The sequence below is a fragment of the Acomys minous genome, assembly GCF_964271855.1.
Source record: "Acomys minous genome assembly, chromosome: 5".
Taxonomy (NCBI): Eukaryota; Metazoa; Chordata; class Mammalia; order Rodentia; family Muridae; genus Acomys; species Acomys minous.
This window is the reverse complement of record NC_140494.1, coordinates 116,867,381-116,891,684: the sequence shown is the minus strand read 5'-3', so window position 1 is coordinate 116,891,684 and position 24,304 is coordinate 116,867,381. Positions and strand designations below refer to the sequence as shown.

Below are 24,304 nucleotides of genomic sequence, written 5' to 3'. Positions count from 1 at the left end.
AAATGACTTAGTTGCTAAGAGCAGTGGCTGCTGATCCGGATCTTCATTTCCAGCACCCACTTGGCTGCTCTCCATCCTGTGTAACTCCAGTACGCGGGAATAAGCATTGCCCTCTTCCGGCTTCCCCTGGCACACATGTGGTGTGTGTGTCAGACATACATGCAAGCAAAACATCCAAACACAGGAGGGAGGATCAGAAGTTCAAGATCATCCTTGGAGGCATATAGAGGTTCAAGGGCAGTCTGGGCTACATGAGAACCTGTCTGAAAGACAGACAGACAGACAGACAGACAGACAGACAGACAGCTAGGTTAGTAAGAAAAGGTGCTGGGGAGAAGGCCCAGTTAGTAACATGCTTCCTATAGAGGCACGAAGACTTGTTCTGTTTTTGTTATTGTTGTTTTGGAGACAGGGTTTCCCTGTGTAGCATTAGCTGTCCTGGACTCCCTTTGTAGACCAGGCTGGTCTTGAACTCACAGAGATCCACCTGCCTCTGCCTCCTGAGAGCTGAGATGACAGGCATGCGCACCCAGCACCCAAGTAAAAATCTGAGGATGAAGGTGTGCCTGTAATCCTAGTGCTGCGAAAGCAGAAACAGGGGGATCCTGGGAGCTCATTGGCCAGCTGGTCTAGGAAACTGGTAAAGTCCAGGTTCAGCAAGAGACTCTGCCTCAAAAACTAAGGCGGAGCAAGATAGACGAGGACATCTCATTCCCAACTCTGCCCTCCACACTCCCATGACCTGACATGTGCTTACATGCAGTAAATAAAAAAATATGATAAAACAAGAAGACCAGGAGGGGTGGCACACGCCTTTAATCCCAGCACTCGGGAGGCAGAGGCTGGCAGATCGCTGTGAGTTCGAGGCCAGCCTGGTCTACAAAGTGAGTCCAGGACAGCCAAGGCTACACAGAGAAACCTTGTCTCAAAAAACAAACAAACAAACAAAAAAAACACAAAACAAAACAAAGAAACAAAGAAAAAAAAAACACACAAGAAAACCATAGACTTCTCCCACTGATGTACCAGCCCCTATGATTCCTAGATAAACATAATGTTTTCTTGTAGGTTAAATTTTATTCTACTTTAAATTTAACTAAGGATTTTTTGAGACAGGGCCTCACAGAGCCCAGGCTGGCTTCAAACTGGCTGTTATGCTGATGGTGCCCTTCAGTGCTGCTGGTTCCTGCCTCTACCTCCCAAGTGCTGGGATTACAGGGGTGTGCCACTGCCCCAAGTGGCTCTACTTGTAATCAAAGAACAAGATCATCGAGCCCTTGGCCAGTGGTTTAATATCGCCTGAAGCCCATCAGAGGTCCTGTGTTCCAGTAACCTAAAAAAGACTTACTGAACTTTTGGAAATATTAGAGTTTGGCTTTTTACTTCCCTTTTTAAGGAGATAGCTAACCTTGCAGTTTCAGATGGGGAAAGAGAAGCGAAAGCAACTTTTGCCATTAGGGTATTTGAGTCAAAGATGAAGTCCACAGCAAATTGATGGAGGTCAGGGGCGGGGTGTTGCAGGGGATGACTAATTATACATTGCTCAGCTGTATGCCTTCCAAATTAGTTACCCCCCCTTTTTTTTTTTTAGTGGGAATGGAACCCAGGTCTTTGGGGATAAGTGACTTTGCTAACCATTTAAAAAACTTAAAAAAAAAAACTTTTATTTCATATGGCTTGGTGGCTCCTACTTGTAATCCCAGAACTTTATAAACTGAAGCAAAAAAAAAAAAAAAAATTACTGTTAGCTCAAGGCCAGCCTGAGTTTCATTCAGGCCTTCCTGAGCTACAAAGTCAGACCCTGTTGAAAGAGAGGAAGGAAGGAAGGAAGGGGTGGGGGATAAAAGGAAAATAATTTTGAAATAAGAGTTTCATTAAGTTACCCAGGCTAGCCTTGAACTCACGAGCATTCTGCCTCAGTCTTTTGAGTAGTGTGGATTATAAAGACTACAGCACCACACTAGAAATTAGCATGATTTCTCCCCGCCCCTTTAAAAAAAAAAAAGATTTATTATATATACACAGTGTTCTGCCCGCATGCCAGAAGAGGGCACCAGATCTCATTGTAGATGGTTATTAGCCACTATTTGGTTGTTGGGAATGGAACTCAGGACCTCTGGAAGAGCAGACAAGCAGTCTTAACCTCTGAGCCATCTCTCCAGCCTCTATCTCTCTTGATGAGGCCTCATATAGCCCCAAATGGCCTCCAGTTCAGTATGTAGCCAAGGAACGAACTCGAGCACCTGAACCTCTTGCCTCTATAACAGGGCCCCAGACCTTAGCAGACCTGACTTCATGGCGGAAGCACCATTCAGGCCATCAAACTCGGCACAGAAGATAGCACCACCTGCCAAAAGTAAAACAAAGGCCTAACTCACCAAAGCCCATCCTTCTGGGAAGTCTCTGAATGTGCTTGCCTTGCTTTTTTGGCTTCTGTACTTTTTCTGCTTTTGTCTTGCTGTTCTTGTTAACTGAAGTATATCAACCCAGAATATGGGTTTTGTGCTTAAAAGTTCACCAAAGACAGACTCAGGGCTTACTGTGGGATCCTCAGTACCCAGGAGGTAATAAAGACTTTCTGTTGACTTAAACCCATGCCCCAGCAGTCTTCTCTGGTGGCCACACAGCACCTCCACTTCCAGAGTTCTGTTGTTACAGGCACTACCAACCCAGCCCAAATTAGTAATTAAAAAATTTTTTTTCTTGATGGGGCTGGAGAGATGGCTCAGAGGCTAAGAGCACTGGCCGTTCCTCCAAAGATCCTCCAAAGGTTCAGTTCCCAGCAACCACATGGTGGCTCATAACCATCTGTAACGGTGCCTTCTTCTGGCCTGCTAGCTCACATGTAGGCAGAATACCGTATTAAAAAAAAAATGCTTGACATACCAGGGACTCTCTAGGGCATTAAACATACCAGGCAAACGCTCTGCCACTGAGCTATATTCCCAGTCCCTACTTCCCTCTCTTTCTACAATGAGCTAGTGTCTTGTTATCGCCCAGGTTGGTGTAGAACTTAATATGTATCTCAGGTTGGCCTTAAACTTCCAAACCTCCTGCATCGACCTCCTAAGTTTACAGGTGTGTGCCAACAAGCTGGCTTTCAAATTAGTGATTGTTAAGGTCATTTAAAAGCAAGTGAAGGTGCTGAAGAAATGGCTCGTTAGTTAAAAGCTCCTGCAGAGAACGCACGTTGGATAACTTGTAATAGCCTGTAACTCCAGCTCTATGGAGGTCTGATGCCTTTGGTCCCCTGGGGACACCTGCACTCATGTGTACATCCCCACCCACAGTCACAAATACACCCATAATAGATAAATATTTAAAAGCAAGTGACGCTAAAGGGTAGCGAACAAGAATGAGAGCTAGTTTGAACTCTCAGCAGGACACTGACAGAAATGTCACCCAAGCAGCAGAGGCACATAGTGAGGCCAGCCAGAGCTACATAGTGAGACCCTGGCTCAAACAAGCAAGCAAGCAAACACAAAAAGAAATCTCAACAACAAAAATCGAACATAGAAATGTGAAGAAGAGTTAGACCCAGCCTGGAAGGGAGGAGAGAGCGAGAGACAGACCATCCCTGGAGAGCAGTATAAGCCGTCCTTCAAGAGGCAGAGAAACAAGATGATGTGGTGGAAGATTCTAGGTTCTTCAGGCACCCTTGGTTTCCCCTACATTCAATTTTTCTGTATATGTGGTAACATGGAATGGGGGCATTTTATCCAACAATTTAAATTTTTTTCCTTATGCAAATAAATACTTGGTGGAGGTGATTCTAATTTTGGTTTCTGTGGTGGTGGCAGTGGAAGTGCCTCTTAAACTCCTATGTCTAGCTCTTTTTCAATTTTATGTGTACTTGGTTTTGCCTGTGGCTGTGCACCATGTATGTGCCTGGTCCTGTGGCTGTGCACGATGTGTGTGCCTGGTCCTGTGGCTGTGCACGATGTGTGTGCCTGGTCCTGTGGCTGTGCACCATGTGTGTGCCTGGTCCTGTGGCTGTGCACCATGTGTGTGCCGGGTCCTGTGGGGGTCAGAAGGTATTAGGTCTCCTGGAAATGAAGATACAGTTGATGAGCAGCTGCCACATGGGTGCTGGGAATAGAACCTGGGTTCTCTGGAAGAGCAGTGTTATTATTACAGAACCGTCTCTCTAGCCCCTGTGTCTAATTGCCTGATATTCTCTCTCTCTGTGTCTCTCTGTCTGTCTCTCTCTCTCTCCTCTCTTGTCTCACTATGTAGCTCAGGGTAACTTTAAGGCCAGCGGTGCCTCCTAATTCCTAACTTTAAGCCATGCCTTAAAGGTGTGTGTCACCATGCCCCACTCCTGTGCCTACTTTTTTTTAATACAGGGTTTCTCTGTGTAGCCCTGGCTGTCTTGGACTTGCTTTGTAGACCAAGCTGGCCTCGAACTCACAGAGGTCTGCCTACCTCTGCCTCCTGAATGCTGGGATTACAGGCATGCACCAGCACTTTGGGGCCTGTATCTAATTATTATTATTATTTTTTTTTTTTGAGACAGAGTCTTTCTGTGGAGTTTTGGCTGTCCTGACCAGGCTGCCTGTGAACTCACAGAGATCTGCCTGCTTCTACCTCCCTGAGAGCTGGGATTATAGGCGTGGGCCAAGACACCAGCTCTGTGTTTAACTCTTAGCCCAGCAAATTAGTATGGCTTGGGGAGTAGGGACAGGGATGAGTCCAGGACTCCAAAGTAGGAGATACTTGAGCTGCCAAGCACACGATTTTTTTTTTTTTCTGAGACAGGGTTTCTCTGTGTAGCCTTGGCTGTCCTGGACTCACTTTGTAGACCAGGCTGGCCTCAAACTCACAGCGATCCACCAGCCTCTGCCTCCCGAGTACTGGGATCAAAGGCATGCTGCTCTTCTGCTTTGCTCACTCCTTTCCGTGTGTGTGTGTGTGTGTGTGTGTGTGTGTGTGTGTGTGTGTGTGTGTGTCCCGTAGTGTTGACCCCTTTGTTGTTTAACTATGTACCTATAGACCTATTCCCGAGTTCCAGCACCTAGAGGATTCTTGCTAGTCTTCTGCCAAGAACACGCTTCACTCTTCCTCAAATCTTTCCTTAGATGACCTGCTGTGACAGGGTCTCATGTGCCTCAGGCTGAATCCAAACTCAAGCAATCCTTCTGCTTGGGCTCCCCAAGTGCAGGAATTATAGAGCTGTGCCACTATGTTTGGCTATTTATTTATTGCCTTTGGACACACTATTAAGAGATTCCCTTTTCTAGGCTCGAAGGCCTGAAAAAGCACAAAAGTAGTGCTGTCTTGTTCTCTGATGTATGCCTGCAACAGTCTGTGGTACTTAGTGGGTTCTCAGAACTTACATACACATAAAAGGTGTTGGAAAGCAGTATGCTGAGACCAAAAGTTAGAGTGAATGCTTTTGGGAAACAAAGCCTCCTGACCGCGGAGGTAGGAGGCGGTGGGCTCTATGAACTTCATTTCCCGTGAAGCTCTGCGCGCAGGAAAGCGGAGGCTGCTGGGAAGGGCTTACGTTCCTGAAGCCGGGTCTCCGGCGGCCAGGATGGCGAGTCCGCGAGGTGAGTCGTTTGCCGAGGCTGACTATCTTGGTGGTGGTCCATTCCTGGAGACTAATCCTACCAGGATCTGGCAGATCGTGACCATTCCCGTGAATGTCGAGAAGACGGAGGGAATCTTGGGTGGGAATTGCAACCGAGGGTCGGAGATGGGACTAACGCTCCTGGGTGCGCTCGAAACACTTCGGGAGCGACCGAGGGCAGAGAGATGAGTAGTTAGTTCTTTTTTCCCCCCTGTCACCTGAACTCAATTCTTCCCATGGCAGACAAGATGCGTATCTGCCAATCTTACAGATGGGAAGGAACATCGCGGATTGTGAGAGAGGTGTCGTCCTATGACTCATAGACTCTTGTGTGGCTCTGCCCTTAGTTTGCCCCGCTCGTTCCTGGTTCCCCAGCACTAGGGCCAGGTCTGAAGAGTAGCGTGGAAGCTCACCTTCTGTCTGTGTCCCCAGTGTTCCCACTTTCCTGTGTGGTGCAGCAGTATGCCTGGGGGAAGTTGGGCTCCAACAGCGAAGTGGCGCGCCTGCTGGCTAGCAGTGACCCACTGGCCCAGATCTCAGAAGACAAGCCATATGCAGAGGTAAGACCCTGGCTGCACACCAGTCCCTAAGTGAGATCAAAGGGTCTGACACAAGCCATATGGTCAGTTGGAAATAATCTGCGCAGCCCATAGAAGAGGTCCTCTTGGTCCTTGGGCCACCGAAAGTACGTGCACAAAGGGAGCTGTAATCAGGGCACTGTAATCACAGAACTGGGAAGGCTGAGATAGGAGAATCTGCCAGGTCTCTGTACTAAGACCCTGTCTCATACAAAGGAGGAGAAAACGTCTGGGATTTCTTTTTCTTTTCTTTTTAATTTCTTTTTCTTTTTCTTTTTTTTATTTTTTCTCCCCTGGAGACAGGGGTTCTCTCTGTAGCTCTAGCTGTCTTGGTATATGCTTTGTATACCAGGCTGGCCTTGAGCTCCAGAGATCTGTCTCCATCTCCCCAGTGCAGGGATTAAAGGTGTGTTCTACTGCTGCTTGGCTAATTTTTCATTTTTATTAACTCTAATTTTATTCCTTCTATTGAAAAAGGAAAAGTCAGAACATAGGACATTTTGTCTTTTGGGACTGAAATAAGTGAATGTTAACTCCTCACAGAGCTGTTGTTGGGACTCATGCTTTCTCAGAGACATTCACATATCCTCCTCCCCGGTGGACAGATGATGGTAGAGCATTTCCTTTCCGTGTGTGAGGCCCTGGGTTTGATCCCTGCACCTCAAAAACCAGTGTACTGATCCTTATGCCTCATATACATGGATGTCAATTGCTTTCTTCTTTTCCAACTTTCCTGTCCTTCCAGCTGTGGATGGGGACGCACCCCCGGGGGGATGCCAGGATCCTTGACAACCGTATTTCCCAGAAGACCTTGGGCCAGTGGATTGCTGAAAACCAGGACTGCTTAGGCCCAAAGGTCAAAGACACCTTTAATGGCAAGCTGCCTTTCCTCTTCAAAGTGCTCTCAGTGGAAACAGCCCTGTCTATCCAGGCACACCCTAACAAGGTACATGATCAAGAAAGGCATAGAGGTCAGGGTAGGGAAGGGCTTTCTATGGGCCTCTCCATAGATTTCACTGCTGCTTTCTCCCTGCCTATAAGAGGCTCTGGCTCAGGGCTAAATCCATGTCTTACTTACCCCAGTTTGGCTGCTCAGGGACAGATGCTGGTAACACACAGAAGCTGAACCGAAGTGGACAACTGACTGGCCTATGCCAAGAGAGCTTCTCCAAGTGTGTCCTTGGCTTCCCCTCCTCCAGCCTAGGTCTATTCATATCTGCCATTTCCCCACCTGACTCTCTTGGAGAGTCCAATTCCAGAATTCCAGGAGAGGGCAGGCATCCCAGCTGTTGCCTCAGCTGCACCCCACAGTGTAATCTTCTTGAGCAAGGCCCAGCCCAGCTTAAGCAGTCTGTCTAAACTCCTCTTTTAAAAAAAAAAAAGTTTAATTTTTACATATTTTTATTTTATGTGTATGACTGTTTTGCCTGCATGTAGGCCTGTGCACTACATGAGTGTAGTGTGCAAGGGAGGCCAGAGGAGGGCATTGGGCCCCCCGAGATTGGAGATATAGACAGTCATGAGCTGTCATGTGGGTGCCAGGAATTGAACTCAGGTCCTCTGGAAGAGCAACCAGAGCTCTGAACCGCTGACCTATAGCTCCAGTACCTTAAAAAATTTTTTTAAAATATTATTTTATGTGTATGAGTATTTGCCTCTGTATATATGTACATCACATGAATGCTTGGTGCCTTTGGAGGTAAGAGGCCATCAGATCCCCTGGACCTGGAGATACAGATGGGTGCTGGGGAAGGAATCTAAGTCCTCTGCCAAAGCAGCAAGTGCTCTTAACTATCAAACCATCTCTCCAACCCTTAATTTTGGAGTTTTCAAACACAGGTCTTGTGAAGGCCAAGCTGGTTTCAGACTCAATACGTAACTGAGGATGAAAATCCAGATAGTTCTAACTTTACCTCCCCTAAAATCATTTACCTATGGGGCTGGAGAGATGGCTGAGAGGTTAAGAGCAGTGGCTGCTTTTTCAGAGGTCCGGAGTTCAATTCCCAGCAACCACATGGTGGATCACAGTCATCTGTAATGAGATCTGATGACCTCTTCTGGTAGGCAGGCACACATGCAGGCAGAACATTGTATAATCATTCACTCTTTAAAAAGCCCAAGTCACACCAGCTTCTGGGCTTGTTTGGGGTTCTTGAGCCACAAGTCAGGTCTTGTAAGTCTGTCCTAGCTCTCCCCTAGCTTTGGCCCATTTCTCTGCTCTTGGGCTGAACCCTAAGTTTCTGCATAATGCCTTGAGTGCTCATTGCCATGTGGCAGGTGGGGCGGGTGAGCAGCAGGGACTGCAGAGGCTGGCACTCCTGCTGATGATAGCTGTACCCCAATTGTTGTCCTCCGCTGCCCACCTACAGGAGCTGGCAGAGAAGCTGCACCTCCAGGCTCCACAGCACTATCCTGATGCCAACCACAAGCCAGAAATGGCCATTGCCCTCACCCCCTTCCAGGGCCTGTGTGGTTTCCGGCCAGTGGAGGAGATTGTGACCTTTCTGAAGAGTAAGGTTGGGCAGGAATGCTGAGGGCGCATGTACTGGGTCTGGGACATATGAGGAACCTGGGCCAGAGGGGAAACAGACCGAGAGCATAGGCTCAATATTATAGAGACTAAAGGGATCTTGGCCTCATGAGGCAGTTTTAGGGGCCAGTGAGTGAGACCAGGCTCAGGTGTGGTTGCTGAGGGCTGGCGGCGAGCAGTGTTTTCACAGCACGGTTCTTTGGTTAGGCACGCAGTGGGAGGTCCTCACTTCCTAGTGTTCTCTCTTGCCATTCCTGCCTTCTCCTTGGCCTGGCCACCCTGCAGAGGTGCCTGAGTTCCAGTCCCTGATCGGAGAGGATGGCACAGCACAGCTGAAGCAGAGCGTGAGCGGGGATCCTGGGGCCATGGCCTCTGCTCTGAGGAACTGCTTTTCCCACCTGATGAAGAGTGAGAAGAAGGTGGTGGTGGAGCAGCTCAACCTGTTGGTGAAGCGGATCTCCCAGCAAGGTGGGCGTGGCGGACGCCTGGGTGGGCGTGGCAGAGGCCTGGGTGGGTGAGGACCCGAGCCTGGGCTCCTGACACAGGCATGGATGAGGCCGTGGAGATAGGGTTCCTGGCCCCTTTCCCCAAGTGGGACACTAAAAGGGGCCAAACTTAGATTAGATGGGTCCTATGATGGGCTGCTACCACTTCTTTCCCTGTCTTTGTGGAGTGAGACCCCAGGTTGAGTGCTACCTCCAAACTGACTTCCTCAAGGTGGCTGGAAGCAGACTTGTTTAGAGACTTCTGTGAGAGCCCTCTACCCAGGCATTTCCAGATGCTTCCAGCTACTTCCTATAGGGCGGACTTGTATTTGGGGGGCTGGGAAGCAGGAAAGGACCAAGGAGCTCATCCTTCTATAGAGGATCCAAGCCTTGTGTTCTTAAGCATTAATTCTTCCTTAAAGCCCTCCTAGATGTCTGAGCTTGTGCTAACAGAGTTCAGGAAATGACCAGGGTGGGTGCGGTCATGGCACTGTTGGTCTGAAGAGTCAATACACCCAGTGAGAAACAAGGCTAACAGACTCTCAGCCCAGGAGCTTATGTGGCAGTTCCTTCTCCAGGCAGCCCCAGAACCCTCTTCTGCGTTGGTATTTTCCTAAGTTCCTGCTTTGTCACCTTTGGACCACGGCCATGTTCTCTCTCCTGAGCATTCCCTCTTGCTTTGTGTTGTCGTTGTTTTGAAGGGCTTATCTGCTTGCATGTTCTTGGGGAACCCTGGCCTGAGCTCTGTTCTGACATCAAGGTGTGCAGGGGCTCCTTAGCGCCATGTGTGTTCACCTGTTAAAAGTGGGGTTCTCTAGGCCGGAGACCTTCATGTTTGTCCCAGTTAGCAGGGTAACTACTGAGCAAGTCTCTGTGTGAAGATACAAACCAGCCTCCCACTTGGAACACTGCTTTCTTTATGCTTCCTGGTTCTGTGTATTCTGAATACACTCCTCCCTTCTCTGCAAACTGCAGGAGACTCAGCTCACCCTGCCCTTCCTGGAAGCCTCCCTCGCCTCTCCAGCACCGGCTGGCCTCATCTTCCCTTGGTCAGTCTCCAGGGTACACTTTGGCCTCAGCGCATTGTGCCTTGTGCTCTCTTGGGTAGACAGCCATCCCAGTTTGCCTAAGGTGGACAGATAGCCTGACCATGAGAGTTTAAAGTGCTGACAAAGGGGAAGTCCTCAGTGAGTAGGGAATTTGACATTTCATGAAGCCCCTGGGTTATCTCCCTATCTATAACGGATTTTGAACTCAAGAGCAGTGAGTGATCCCTAACCAGGAAACTGTTTATGCCCAATTGTCTGGAGATGTTTTTATCAAAATCTGAACTGGAGATGCTAGTGGTATCTGTGTTTTAAGTATTTTCGTATAATTTCCCCATACCTCCTTTAAAAAAACTAATCAATTAATTAATTAATTTTGGTTTATTTGAGGCAGAGTTTCTCTCTGTAGCCCTGGCTGTCCTGGAACTCTGTAGACCAGGCTGACCTGGAACTCACAGAGAGCCACCTGCCTCTGCCTCCTTAGTGCTAGGATTAAAGGCGTGCACCACCACTGCCCAGTTCCCTACCTCCCCTTTTTTTTTTTTTAAAAAAAAAGATTTATTTATTTGGGGCTGGAGAGATGGCTCAGTGGTTAAGAGCACTACCTGCTCTTCCGAAGGACCCGGGTTCAATTCCTAGCACCCATATGGCAGCTCACAACTGTCTGTAACTCCAAGATCTGACACCCCTACACCAAGGCACATAAATTAAAAAAAAAAAAATTTATTTATTATGTATACAGTATTCTGCCTGCATGTACACCTGCGCACCAGAAGAATGGAACAGATCTCTATAGATGGTTGTGAGCCACCATGTGGTTGCTGGGAATTGAACTCAGGACCTTTGGAAGAACAGACAGTGCTCTTAACCTCTGAGCTATCTCTCTAGCCCCCTACCTCCCTTTATGACAACATTTCTTGTAACCAAGGCTGGCCTCAAACTCATTATATAGCCAAGAATGGCCTTACAATTCTGACGCTCCTGCCTCTACTTCCCAGGTGCTGGGATCACAAGCACATGCCGCCATCCCTGTTTTTTTGTGGGGCTGAGGACCAAACCTAGGGTTTCATGCATGCTTGGGCAAGCACGCTACCAGCTGAGGTCCATCTCTAGCTTGTATCATTTGAGACAGTCATACGCTAGCCCAGGCGGATTAGAACTCAGTATATAGCCCAGGCTGCCCCTCTCTCATGGTGATTCTTCTGCCTTGGTGCTAGGATTACAGCTGTGCACCACAATGCCCAGCTTTTTAGCCAGGTCGGGGCTGCAGGTGGTTGAGGTGAGAGATAGCATCTTTGTGCGAAGACGGGGGATGTTTAGGAGAGGCCCAGCATGATTGCTGCGCTCCAGGCAGGCACTGTTGGCTAAGACTCCTTTGTCAGGGTGAAGCTATGGATACCATGTATGTCTTAGGGATGCTCTGTGACCCTCAGTGTCTGCCGGAAACAGCATGGAGGACATTTGTGGGACGCTCTTGCTACAGCTGCACCAGCAGTACCCAGGTGATATTGGATGTTTTGCCATCTACTTCTTGAACCTGCTCACCTTGAAGCCTGGAGAAGCCATGTTTCTGGAGGCCAATGTGCCCCATGCCTACCTGAAGGGAGGTGAGCCCCATTTCAGTAGTATGCTCCACCACCATCCCCTGGGGCCTTGTTTCTTCTTGTGGGTGAAAGAGGGTGGTTGGGGAGGCCTTCTGTGAACACAGTCCTGTCTGTCCTTGGAGGGTGGTGGAGCCGATATGGGTGGTGGCTGCCAGACAGGTGGTAGACACTTATGATCGGCCACTAGCCTCAAGTTCTGATGTTAAGCCCCTTGGATGAATGTGAAAATCAGTTTGAGCCAAGCTACACTGGACAAAGCTACTCTTCTCTCTTGTTTGTGTTTGCATACCCACTCTATCTGCCTGGAGATTTTTACACTAAAATATGGGTGATGTAACAAAGGCATGTCATTTGTGTGTGAATCCAGGTGCGCATGTACCATAGGATGCATGTGGAGCTCAGGGGGCAAGTTGGGGTTGATCCCCATTCTACTCTGTTTGAGGGTCTCTTTTGTTGGGAATTGATCCCCATTCTACTGTTTGCGGGTTTCTTTTGTTGATTGCCCCCCCCTTTGCCCCACCCCCCTACACTCTAACTGGGCTGTGAACTTCCAGGAATTCTAGGAGTGCTGTGATTACAACTTATTTGTACTACACACCAGCTTGCCCCGACCCCCAACCCCACCCCCAACCCAACCCCAACCCCAACCCCCTGACAAGATTTCTCTGTTTAGCCCTAGCTGTCCTGGAACTCTGTAGACCAGGCTGGCCTCGAACTCAGAGATCCACCTGCCTTTGCCTCCCAAGTGCTGGGATTAAAGGCATGAGCCACCACTACCCGGCCTGCACACCAGTTTTAATGTGGGTTTTTGGCATTTGAACTCAGGTATTCATGCATGCATAACAAATGCTTTTACCCCTTAAGCCTCTCTTTTTGTTGCTGTTCTTGTTTTGAGACAGTCTCACTCCATAGCCCAGGCTAGCCTCAAACTTGTGGCAGCCCTCCTACTTTAGCCTTGTGAGTGCTGGTTGGTTGGTTTTTAAGATTTATTTATTTATTATGTATAGTGTTCTGCCTGCATATGTGCTTGCACACCAGAAGAGGGCACCAGATCCCATTGTAGATGGTTGTGAGCCACCATGTGGTTGCTGGGAATTGAACTCAGGACCTTTGGAAGAGCAGTCAGTGCTCTTAACCTCTGAGCCATCTTTCTAGCTTTGAGGCATGAACCACTCTGTCTGACTGGATATTGGCAGCTTAGTCACTCACAGGATACTGTTGCAGAAGTGGAAGATAAGTCATGTTAATGGTGGGGTTAACATAATTTTGATATTTTCACACATCTTTAACTTAATTTATAGACATTCACATGGCCTACGTTAGGAGGCCCAGCCCTTGAGAGCCAAACTCCATGGCTTACTTCACCATCTTAGCGCACGACATTTATCTGTCCCCAGACTGCGTGGAATGTATGGCGTGTTCAGACAACACTGTGCGTGCTGGCCTGACACCCAAGTTCATCGATGTGCCAACCCTGTGTGAAATGCTCAACTACACACCTAGCCCCAGCCAGGACAGGCTGTTTACCCCCAAACGGAGTCAAGATGACCCCTGTCTCTCTATCTATGACCCCCCTGTGCCGGACTTCACTGTTATGAAGATAGAGGTGAGTAGGTGGCCTGGTGGCTCTCCTTTGTGTAACATGTCAAACCTACAGGGGTGTACATGGGTGGGGCTGGAGTTCCTGTCAAGCCCACCTAGTTGGGGCAGCTGCAGTGCCCATCTGCTTTGCCAGGGACCAGATCTGAGCCTCCATGGTGCCAAGCACCTGAACAGTGGGGAAGGAGGCAGCAGGGCCTTTAGGGTGGTCTGGAACCCATGAGCTGAGTGTAAACTATACTGTTCTATCGTTTCTTTCTATCAGGTGCCTGGCTCCGTCACTGAATACAAGGTCTTGGCACTAGACTCTGCCAGCATCCTTCTGATAGTCCAGGGAACAGTGGCAGCCACCACACGCACAGTCCAAGCAGAAATCCCTTTGCAGCGTGGTGGAGTGCTCTTCATTGGGGCCAATGAGAGTGTCTCGCTGAAGCTTACGGTGCCCAAGGATCTGCTGCTATTTCGGGCCTGCTGTCTGCTGTAGAGACCAGTTCTTAGGTTGCCTGTCACCTATATCCTGGCCAGCTCCACCCTTCAGGTCCAGCCCAATCCCCGTCCCTGCTGTGCACTCTTCCGGTGCATGCTGGAGTAGAAATAGTGAGTTGGGAGTAGTGACTCCAGAGCATGCCCAGGCTCACCCACCCTCAGGACGAGGGGTCTGTGTGAAACCTGAGGCTTACCACTCCACTGCACTCTCCCAGCACGCTGTTACCTCTGAGCCAGGTGTGTCCACTTAGGAGGCAACAACTCTGCCCCGGCTAAGGTGGCAGGCTAACAAAATGAGTATCACCCAGCCTTACTTAGCTCTGCATCCGAGCGATAGGCAAGGTAATGTCTAAGACCAGAGTTCTTGCCCTGGGACTGCCTGCTTGCTCAGCTGCAGAGAAGGGAAGGGAAGGGGTAGGCCAGTGGACTGATGAGGCTCATTCCCTCCAGTTCTAAGTAATTAAAGATCACTTGTGTTGAGGATACAGGGTAAAGAGCAGTCCGCCTTCGGTATTCCTGTCCCTGATGTGGGCGGAAAGAGCACTCTGATGTTGTCCAATTTTGGTTTTAATTTTCCGGGGGTTGGGGGGGTGGGGGGGATACGGGCTGGATTCCAGAACCCTTTTATAGGAAGGGCTGGAGAGGAGCCGGCTCCAGCTGTGATGCGCAGCTTGCAGGCTCTTCTAGCTTACTTTTTGAGACTGTCTTCATGTTCCAAAGGCGGGCTTTGGAATTATGCTTCTGCCTCAGCTTCATCATGGCTGGCATCTGGTGTGGTCACATGGTTATGCATGTGCACAGGATCTTCCATGTTATTCTCCCGCCCCTCCTCCCTTCCAAGATGGGGTCTCTCACTGGCCTGGGACTTACCAACACAGCTAGGCTGACTGGCGTGCAGGCCTCAGTGGTCTCCTGTCTCGGGCTCCCCAGAACTGGGATTACAGATATGTGCCACTCCCTCTGGTTTCCTACTTGGGTGCTTGGGGTGGAGGGGTCGGGACTGAACTCGGGTTCTCATACTTGCAAGGTGAGTGCTTTACCAGCTGAGCCACCCTGCCAGTCCCTTTTATGTATTTCTGAGGTTCTCATATAGCTCAGGCTAGTGTTATATATTGGGGGCTGGAGAGATGACTCAGCAATTAAAAGTACTATTTTTGCAGAGAACCTAGGTTTGCTTCCCAGCTCCCATGTGGTGGCTCACGACTGTAACTCCAGTTCTAAGGGACTTGATTGATGCCTCTGTGACTTCCATGGACTCTTGCATCTGCATGCACATCGTGCACAAACATATACTTAAGTGCACCCACACATAAGATAAAATTAAAAAACAAAGTGGTGGTGCACACCTTTAATCCCAGCACTCTGGAGGCAGAGGCAGGAGGATGTCTGAGTTTGAAGCCAGATTGGGCTACAAAGTGAATTCCAGGACAGCTAGGGATACAGAAACCCTCACTTGAAAGCAAAAAACAAACAAACAAACAAAAACAAAAAACTCATTGCCACACAGTACAGCTCAACTAGCATAACTGCATTTATTGGAACAGACTGTAGAAGTGCAAGCCAAGAAAGAGGTTTGTAGAGCAGCATGAACACCAGATGGCGCCACTGCTGAGGAAGCTCAGGCGCACTCCTGCAGAACACTCAGCACTCTGATTAAGGCAGTTAGGGTCTGGGCACCATTGTGCCTTTATTGGTAGTATTTTCATCCAGCCTCTATCAACTGACCATTTCTACCCCTCTTACCTGGACATGACCACCTGCTCCATATCCCCGAGTTTTCTCCACAAGTAATGCTTTCCCATACAAGGCCACCCAGCTCTAGAACTGCCCTTCCAGGGACAGTTCCAGCCAAGTAACTCAATGCTGACCACAACAACCACCCCAGAGGGTATGGTTGGTGGGTACAACGCACACCACCCCAGCCCTGAGTAGCTGCCAAATGCCCAGGCATTGTCCCAACAGAGACAAGGACAACACTTGAGTTCCACATCCACTTCTGGCCCTCACTGAGCCTCCTACCACCAAGCCAGCCTCTACACTGTACTGTATCTATTTCACACGTGCTCTTCACCCATGCACAACTGTGGAAGGCCTGGGCACGGTTTGTGTTCCTTCCCTGCAGGCCTTGTAGAAGTGCTCAGAAAGTGAGATCCCTGCCTCAAGTTGCAAAGTCCCACTGCAGAACATAGCGTCTATAACCAAGCAGTTGTGCCTCTGGCTTGTCCCATCTTCCCCTGTGATGCTGTGATCGCCGAGTAAAAAGCCCCTTAGGTACAGTGTACACCTTTCAACCTTCCATGGCCTGAGAAGAACAAAATCCTAGGCACTAGCAGGCAATCATATAAGGACAGATTTGTGATAAAATAACAGGGAAGGCCTTATCTCTCAGTTTCTCGAGACAAGGTTTCTCTGTGTAGTCCTGGCTGTCCTGGACCAGACTAGCCTCAAACTTACAGAGATCTGCCTCTGCCTCCTGAGTGCTGGGACTAACGGTATGCGCCACCACACCTGGCTGAAGGCCTTATTTTTTTATTTTATCCTCCCTGCTACCACATATGGAAAGACCATAGGGGACGTATCATTCCTCCTAAGTCTCCAGTAGTCACTGCACAGGTCAGTAACACGTGGTGCCCAACCCCTAATTCTGTTGCTGGGAACCCTGTCCTCTCCAAGCCTCACCCACACACCTGGGTAAGATGAAAAAGGGGACCCTGGGGGAGAGGGTTCTGGAAAACTAAATTCCAGAAACAGGCTTAATATACCAAGAGAAATCCCCCAGTTGTGGTTGCAGGAGAAAGTATTCCTATGTTTGTTGTGTTCAGGCTCGGGGTTGAGAAAGGCTGTACCCACTCACAGGTTTGCTGTGTGCCCCCCACTGCGGCCTTGCACATGCTAGGCCAGCACTCTACCAGCGCTATGTCTCCAGCCTGTGAGCATGGTGCCGGGGTGGAACAAAGTACTTTAAAAATGAGCCTTGTTAGAAGAGGTCAAGTCCCCCTTGCATTGCAAATTGATATATTTCAAGTGGGGTCCAGGAGCTAGTAGCTTAGGTCTCTCTTTCCATCCTGTCTAAACATTTCCACGTAGGCCAAAGCCACACAGCTCATCGGCTGTCACCCACCAGCATCTCAAAAGCTGAAAAAGCTAAGCCCACGAAGGCACTGACTGCCCAGCAGCTCCCTCTGCTGGTTATCACAAAAACTGCAGGTCTCTGGTGCCAGCCTCACCAGCCAACCCACCTTTTACCCAAAAACAAACAGGTGGAAAAACTAGCCAAGACCCAGGAACTACTGATAAATAAACATACATGACAGAGCAGTTTTCTTCTAACTTTTGAAGGGCTGACCAGAGTTACTAAACCCATGCAGACAGTGGGACCAGTAAGTGTCCCAGGTCCAGAGGTTCTGAAAGACATGGTCCTGCTCCATCATGTAGCTGTCTTCCTCTCCATTAACCAGACAGCTGTAACCTGAAGAAACAAGCCAGTTAGTGCTTCTGGACAGCCAGGCTTGTTAACTGCTCTTAGAGCTGGGCAAGAAAAGCATACACAGTAAGCCCCAGTTACACTCTTCCAGATTCCTACTGCCAGCCATAAAGTGCTGTTTTCTGCCTCCCTCCACCCGCAAGCCTGGGCAGAGGAGCTCACTCTTCCCTCCCTCAGAACACCTTGACAAAAAACAGTCAGAATGTCTGCAAATGGGTTTCTTAGCAGTCCTTGAGCAATCCTCATGAGCAGTCCTCCTAAGAGTCACAGAAAGCCTTCCTGCATTAAAGTGGCTTCTTGAAAGTGCTCCACCACAGAACTGCAGGCTTCCACCTATTACCTATGACCCAGATGGGGGCCTCTGACATGAGAAGCACCAGGCGAGGGCTACCTGCAGGCCACTGACCTGCCCAGACCGTCAGGGCCTCCCGTGGTTCTAGGCTGGCCGCAGTGCCCAGTGCACTGAGCTGTGAAAGGCCACCTGGCCCGTCCTGGAGGGTTATGGCTACTGCAGGGTACAGGAGGACTCCCCCAGACAGCACCAGCAGCAGGAACACGTGGAAGAGGCAACAGGCTTAGGGGGAATGAGGTCCAGGTCCTCATCATCTGGGATCTCATCCAGGTGATATCCATCCTGCAGCAGCTGCCGGCTCACGTCCTGGGTCACCTGCTAAAGGAGCAGGAGAGGACGATAAAGTAGGCTGCAAAGCACTCGGAGCTGTGCCGAGAGGCAGCTCCCTGCCATCACACCTGAGCCTCCTGTCCCTGCCCTTCCCAGCCCCAGCTCAACTCCAGATCCTGGGTTACAGGAGGAAGGATCACCATGTCTCTGCTCTGTCTTCCCAGCAGTGAGGCACTCCTCAGATGGCTATTGAGAACTCTCCAGGCTTCACATTAAAACATCAATGTACTGACTTTCTCCCACTGGAAACCCAGATATTCCTGTCATGATTCAAGAATATGGGGCTGTCCTGTGTGGTGGCGCATGCCTCTGATCCCAGCACTTGAGAAGCAGAGACCTGTGGTCTACATATACATAGTGAGTTCCAGGACAGCCAGGGCTATGCAGAGAGGACACTCAAAAAAAAAAAAAAAAAGAGGGGGGGGGCAGGGGGCTGACAACAGAAGAATGGGCTTGAGTGTTGGAGGCATATGCTGTACAGCAGAAAGGGTCGGGAGCAGCTTTGTAAGTTCCTTCTCTGCTGGCAGGGTTGGGTTCCTGCAAAGTCAGCCTGATTTCACCAGTGTACTGGGAGGCAGAAAGTTAATGAGGCTAGGAAAACTTATTACTTGGGATCCTTGGCAGGATTTTCTTAGTTTTGACAATCTTAGTGCCTTAGAGATATAAGGAGGGTGCACAGTGCAAGCTGTTTGCTCCTTTGCAAAATCTGAGATTAGCAGGAGATTCCTAGGAGAATAAAGAACTACCTAGTGCAGTCGCGTCCCTGCTTCAGCTCCTCTGTGCCTGTGCTGGCACATGTTGTTACGCCTGGCTGAGACTTTTCTGTCTCTGTCTCTCTCTGGGACAGTCATTCTGGAAAGGTGTTCTAAGATCAGCTCAGGAGGTGTGCTGAGACTATTCCCAGAGATGGGACTGAAGAAAGCAGGCTCAGTGGAAGGTGAGTGTGGGGAGGTTGAGCGAGGTTGAGCGTAGACTCAGAGGGAAAGGGAAGACTTCAGTTACTTTGTAACACTACAATGCCAACCTATGACCAGGGGGGTCCAGGCGGCAAGAAACAGGAAGACTTGTAAACTACCCAAAGAAGGAGTTTTATGTTTGCTTCTTGGCTATGGTGGGCACCTAATCACAAGAAGCATCCCAGCACAGAGACCACTGAACACTTAGCTGGCATTCACCAAGAGGGCTGCTCAATTATGGACTGTTAAGATCATTTCTAGCCCTGAGGACACACAGTCTCCTGAATTTCAACAGCCTTCCAAAGATGCCTGTTCTCTCCGCACAGGGAAGAAGGCATAGTGGAAAACTATAGAGCACAGACTGGAATCTGTTCCATGCTGTGCACATAGCAGACACCAAACAAGCACTTGGCAGCGGTGGTGATGCTGCCCATGCAGCCTGGCACTGCATAGACAGGCGCTCTGGACTTGCCTCTGCAGAGGAATACCCGGAGGAGTATCTGGATTCCAGCTCCCCATCACTAGGAGAAGAGGAAGACAGTCAGTTCAGGGGACATCTATGTAGCATAGCTGCAAACGGCACGGAGGAGAACATGCAAGGGGATCTGAAGGACTTGGGGAGCAAAGACCGTACACCAAAGAACTCAAGCCCAGAGTGTCCAGTGAGCACCCATGGGTCCCTCAGTGGACTTCAGCAGAAACAATCATTCTCATGAGAAGTGCAAACACACAGGATGACTCTTCCAGCCATGCTATCCCCGGAAGGGACAGCACTCAGAACAGCCCTGGAATGTGCGTGAAAGGCCTCAGAGGAGACAGGCAACAGGCAAAGGCACCCAGCAATGTGCAGTGCTATCCCAGTCACTCCCCGGCTATTTCCAAGGAGAGCACTCACCTGTCAGAGTCAAGGGACACCAGGTTTTCATCTGGACTCTGGCTAAGAGCAGTATAGCCCTTGTTAAACTTCACTGACCTGAGACGGGGAGGGGGAAGAAAGCACAGGCATTTCACGGGCAAGGCCAGACTCCTGGTCCCTATGCCGAAAGAACCAAGTGGACTATTCCAGACCTTCCTTCCACCTGGTCACAGCCACCATGACCTGCTGCTCTAAGCAGGTGGCTCTGGCTCCTCAGATTGATGTTCTGGCCCACTCGACTACACTTAAAGCTCTAGGAAAGGCAGACCTCCCCCGTTTCATGAGCCAGGTAAAATAGCATCCTTCCACTTTATTTAAGCAGAGGACCTCAGGCAAATCCTTTCACATTTGAGTTTCAATGTTGTGCTGTAAACAGCCATACTATGTAAGGGCCTATTCAGCTCTGAGAGCTTACATTATGTTTTAAAAAAAAAAAAAAAAAGCAAGCCAAAAACACTGCATGGGGCTCTCCATCTTCCCTCAATGAATTATCCTATGCACTGATGGAACTCCCCTATCCCAAAGCACAGCCTTAAAGAGCAGAGGTAGCTCCAGTCCCTGCCCGCCCAAGCCCACCCCAAGCCCTCCCAGTCGCTATTAAGGTGAACCTGCCAACAGATTAGCTAGCTAGCTCAACCCTAAACTTGAGCACCCTGTTTCCCAGGCAGGGGGATAAGGCCTTCTTTGGAAACTGCTGACACAGAGGATGTTAAAGCCCACTGAGACCTTTTCCCTGAAGAGTCGGGGCGGTTCGGCAAGGCCCCCAGCATGCCCTTTCTTCGTAGAACGGCTTTGGCCAGGTCCCGGTGCTTCTCTGGAAGTCAAAGGGTCCTGGGTCAGCCCACTCTTTCCCATACCGCTGCTTCCGGGGACAGAAGAGGGCTGCCCCTAAACCCCTTCCCCTCTGGGGACAAGATCACAAGAGTCTAGGGCCCAACCCCAGGCCACAGCAGCCCGCTTGGGTAGGGACCTTCACACATCCCGCCGCACTCACGCAGCTTAGCCTGAATGGAAGGTGCGCGCGTCACCATGTACGGTCCCCGCTTCTCCATGGTAGGGGGCGGGCGTTCCCCGAGCCGGAGGGCGGCACCGTCGCTCCGTCGGGAGGGCAGCCCTGCAGCTTCGGCCGAGCCGTCCAGGGCCGCGCCAGGCCGGGACCCCTGGCTGGACATCCGCACCGCGTGCCCGCGGAGCTCCGCGGCCGCCATGGCCGGCCCCGCCCCACCCTGTCAGTAGCCAGCCCGGCGCGGGGAAGAACGAATGATAGAATTTGCGCTCCTTGTAAGATGGCGGCGCGCATGCGCGGGTTTCCCTTGGCGCTTTCCGGGCGGCCTGCAGCAGGGCGAGCAGCAAGGTTCCGCCAGGCCTGTAAGGAGCTGGAAGCCCGGTCCTGCCTTCCAGGTACGCTGAAACCCCAAGTCTGTGTAAGCCTGACGATGTGGAGGATCTCAGTTCAGTCTATAGTCGAAGTAAAATGACACTTATTTAGGGTGACGGGGTGTGCCGATCCATGTGCTCTCTTGGTGCGTTAGGGGCCTCGTCACCCCGTGGTGGCGCACGCCTTTAATACCAGCACTTGGGAGGCAGAGGCAGGCGGATCGCTCTGAGTTCGAGGCCAGCCTGGTCTACAAAGTGAGTCCAGAACAGTCAAGGCTACACAGAGAAACCCTGTCTTGAAAAAACAAAACAAAACAAAAAAACAAAAACCCAAAACCGAAAAAAGAAAAAGGAGTGATGATACAGGAGAAGTCAGGCTGAAATGAAGTGGGCAACAGGCCCTTCTCTAGAAAAGTAAACTGGACTTGGGGATCAGGCTCTACCAATGACATCATACCCAGATCCCGCTTTTGTTTTGTTAACAATTTGCCTGTGAGACCTTAGTCACAGCAGGGCTTCTGTATGTGTGTTTCCACACTTAAGTACAACCTTGGGGCTAAAGTATAGCCTGGCAGTAAAATGCTTTCCTGTCATGCACAAGGCTTTCCTTTCTTTCTTTCTTTCTTTCTTTCTTTCTTTCTTTCTTTCTTTCTTTCTTTTTTTTTGGTTTTTCGAGACAAGGTTTCTCTGTGTAGCGTTGGCTGTCCTGGACTCACTTTGTAGACCAGGCTGGCCTCGAACTCACAGCGATTCGCCTGCCTCTGCCTCCCGCGTGCTGGGATTAAAGGCGAGCTTCTTTCTTTCTTTTCCTTCCCCCCCCCCAGGGGAGGGGGAGTTGATCGCCAATACGAGATAAAATGGGAAGCTAGGAATGATGGTACACACCTGTAAGCCAGGACTTGGGAAATGGAGGCTGGAGAGCATGACCACGCTGCACTAGAAATCCTTGACTTTTAAAAAGAACTAAGGTCCTGCAGTAACAAAAATAAATTAGACACTAGAAAGCAGGGTGAAAGTGCACTCTTGAGTCTGTGTGTGGTAGGGTACAAGGCTGTGTCAAGACTCTTGACTTCTCTGGCCCCCAAGGGATATGCTTGTGTCTGGCTGAAAATAAGCTCCAGATCCTTCCAGAAACTGCCAGATATCATGGAGCTGTTCCACAGCTAACATTGTCATAGGGTAGGTCAATATTGTGCAGTCTAAACCCTCAGGGACAAGCAAGCAAGCAAGCAAAAATTGTTGGATAGGAAAAAAGAAAAGAATTTGGGGCTAGAGCTTTTGAAAAAAAAAATCAAATTCAATGGCGCCTGTGTTATTTTTTAGTAAATTCCACCCCTACACTATCTGGTGGCATTGTTTCCTTTTTAAGCAGAATCCCAATATGTAGCCCAGAATGGCGTTGAACTCAAACCCTCTTGCCTTCATCTCCCAGGTGCTAGAACGGCAGGTTCGCACCCATCGTCCCTAGCTGTTGAAATAGTTTACTTCCAGAAACACTCGGCTGCGGCTTAATGTGCAGTTTTCATGTTGCGGGGGGGAAAAAAGCTGATAGTTAACTTTTATATAAACGGCACAGCTGGGTGTGGTGCTTGCCTCTAAGCCCAGCACTTCTTAGGTAAAGGGAAGAGGATCAGGAGTTCAAGGCCAGCTTCAGCTCCACAGTAAAACTGTCTCAAAACAGTAACAACCTAAATGTTGAAGGTAGAGGGCTTGGGGGCTGGAGAGGTGGCTCACACCCATCTCTACCGGAATCTCATGCCCTCTTCTGGCATGCAGGTGTGTATGCAGATGGAGCACACATACATAAAATAAAATCTTAAAAAAAAAAAAAGAAGAAGAAAAGTAGAGGGCTTGCAAGCATCTGTAACTCCAACTCCACCTCTTCTCATCTCCTCAGGTACCAGGCACACACGTAGTACAGACATGTAGGCAACTAAGAACTTTTTGTTTGTTTTTCCGAGATAGGGTTTCTCGGTGTAGCCTTGGCTGTCCTGGACTTGCTTTGTAGAAGAGGCTGGCCTCACAGTGATCTGCCTGCCTCTGCTTCCCTGACTGCTGAATTTAAAGGTGTGCGCCACCCAGCCGGGCTGCAATTAAATCAAATAAATCTTTAAAAAATTAAAAAAAAAAAACCCTAAAATGAAAAACAGGAGTTGGGTGTAGGTATGCACCTTTGATTCTAGCATTCAGGAGGCAGAGCAGACAGATGTCACTCAGTTCGAGGTCAGCCTGGTCTATGCAGTGAGGTCAAACAAAACCGTGAGAACTCACGGTAGCAGGAGGAAGCTGCACCAGCTCTGACCATTTTCCAGACTGTTTTGTACATCAGTGGTTGTGAGGTTGGATCCTGCTAGTCCAGAGCGTATTACAAACGTCTTGGTTTGTTTACCACCTCTGTATGTGACTGGCATCCTATTAGATCAGCCCCTTGGGAAGTATGAAAAAGTCCCAAGCTTCAACTTAGCCTAAAAACTAGGACTGACATCAGATAGCACCTGAGACGACATGCAGGTTTCCCCTGTGCTGCTGTAACCAATGTGAGATTTTATGTCTTTGTTCTGTTTTTTAGAAATATGTTGAACCATTACCACACTTAAACACAGAATTTGGAGTAAGCTAATCTGTATTCCAGGGTCATGGGCACTATTAGGCTCAAAAATAAATTATCTTTACTTCCCTTTCACATGAGAGCAGTGTTTCTTTTTTACATCAATTAGATCCTAAGGAAAGGAAGTTATCACCCACCCTAAATAAGCAACAATAGTTCTATTGTTAGAGGGTGAAACTCCAGAAAAGAGCTGCCACAGGACCCAGGTCATAAAGTCCTCCTACCTCACCAGGCCACTCAGACGCACACCACAGGGACTTGTGCTGGTGGCTCCCCTTACCCTTCTACTCAGCAACAGCTAATCTCCTGTGATGTGGAAGGCGTCACAGCAGGTCCTACAGACCACAGCAAAGACCGGGGGGCACCATTTACTTGCTTTTC

The 24,304-nt window shown here is 49.5% G+C and overlaps 2 protein-coding genes and 1 long non-coding RNA gene across 5 annotated transcripts in view; 2 read left to right on the top strand and 1 right to left on the bottom strand.

Moving 5' to 3' along the window:
- Nucleotides 1-5,449: 5,449 nt before the first annotated feature.
- Nucleotides 5,450-14,381, top strand: MPI (mannose phosphate isomerase). The gene is made up of 8 exons (XM_084782974.1): nucleotides 5,450-5,552; nucleotides 6,005-6,132; nucleotides 6,896-7,096; nucleotides 8,520-8,661; nucleotides 8,966-9,148; nucleotides 11,645-11,818; nucleotides 13,213-13,421; nucleotides 13,680-14,381. Exons 1-8 carry the CDS (start codon nucleotides 5,537-5,539, stop codon nucleotides 13,896-13,898), a joined length of 1,272 nt encoding a protein of 423 aa, XP_084639100.1. The 5' UTR covers nucleotides 5,450-5,536; the 3' UTR covers nucleotides 13,899-14,381.
- Nucleotides 14,382-15,407: 1,026 nt separating this feature from the next.
- On the bottom strand, nucleotides 15,408-21,242 carry FAM219B (family with sequence similarity 219 member B). 3 transcript variants are annotated; one of them, XM_084782978.1, is made up of 5 exons: nucleotides 20,933-21,242; nucleotides 20,665-20,752; nucleotides 19,918-19,995; nucleotides 19,495-19,543; nucleotides 15,408-18,054 (listed from the first exon to the last, which is right to left on the bottom strand). In XM_084782978.1, the coding sequence occupies exons 1-5, from the start codon at nucleotides 21,144-21,146 to the stop codon at nucleotides 17,890-17,892; spliced, it is 594 nt and encodes a 197-aa protein (XP_084639104.1). In that variant the 5' UTR covers nucleotides 21,147-21,242; the 3' UTR covers nucleotides 15,408-17,889. The 3 variants fall into 3 exon arrangements, with proteins under 3 accessions (XP_084639104.1, XP_084639105.1, XP_084639106.1); XM_084782979.1 differs by having other exon boundaries at nucleotides 15,408-18,051; XM_084782980.1 differs by lacking the exon at nucleotides 19,495-19,543 and having other exon boundaries at nucleotides 17,940-18,054.
- Nucleotides 21,243-21,271: 29 nt separating this feature from the next.
- The window catches only part of LOC311598108, a 49,711-nt gene continuing 46,678 nt past the window's right edge, over nucleotides 21,272-24,304 (top strand). Inside the window, exon 1 of the long non-coding RNA XR_014779479.1 lies at nucleotides 21,272-21,339. This is a non-coding gene — a long non-coding RNA (uncharacterized lncRNA). The remainder of the gene's footprint in view (nucleotides 21,340-24,304) is intronic.

Bases quoted from the DNA above. Each gene is read 5' to 3' on its own strand.
- FAM219B (XM_084782978.1), bottom strand. From the start codon at position 21,146: ATGGCGGCCGCGGAGCTCCGCGGGCACGCGGTGCGGATGTCCAGCCAG. The intron at 19,996-20,664 runs GTCTCAGTGGGC...TCCCCGTCTCAG, and splicing joins CCCGACTCTTCAGGGAAAAG to GTCAGTGAAGTTTAACAAGG. The intron at 18,055-19,494 runs GCAAGTCCAGAG...CTGCTCCTTTAG, and splicing joins CCGGGTATTCCTCTGCAGAG to CAGGTGACCCAGGACGTGAG.
- MPI (XM_084782974.1), top strand. The intron at 6,133-6,895 runs GTAAGACCCTGG...CTGTCCTTCCAG, and splicing joins AAGACAAGCCATATGCAGAG to CTGTGGATGGGGACGCACCC. The intron at 11,819-13,212 runs GTGAGCCCCATT...ATCTGTCCCCAG, and splicing joins CCATGCCTACCTGAAGGGAG to ACTGCGTGGAATGTATGGCG.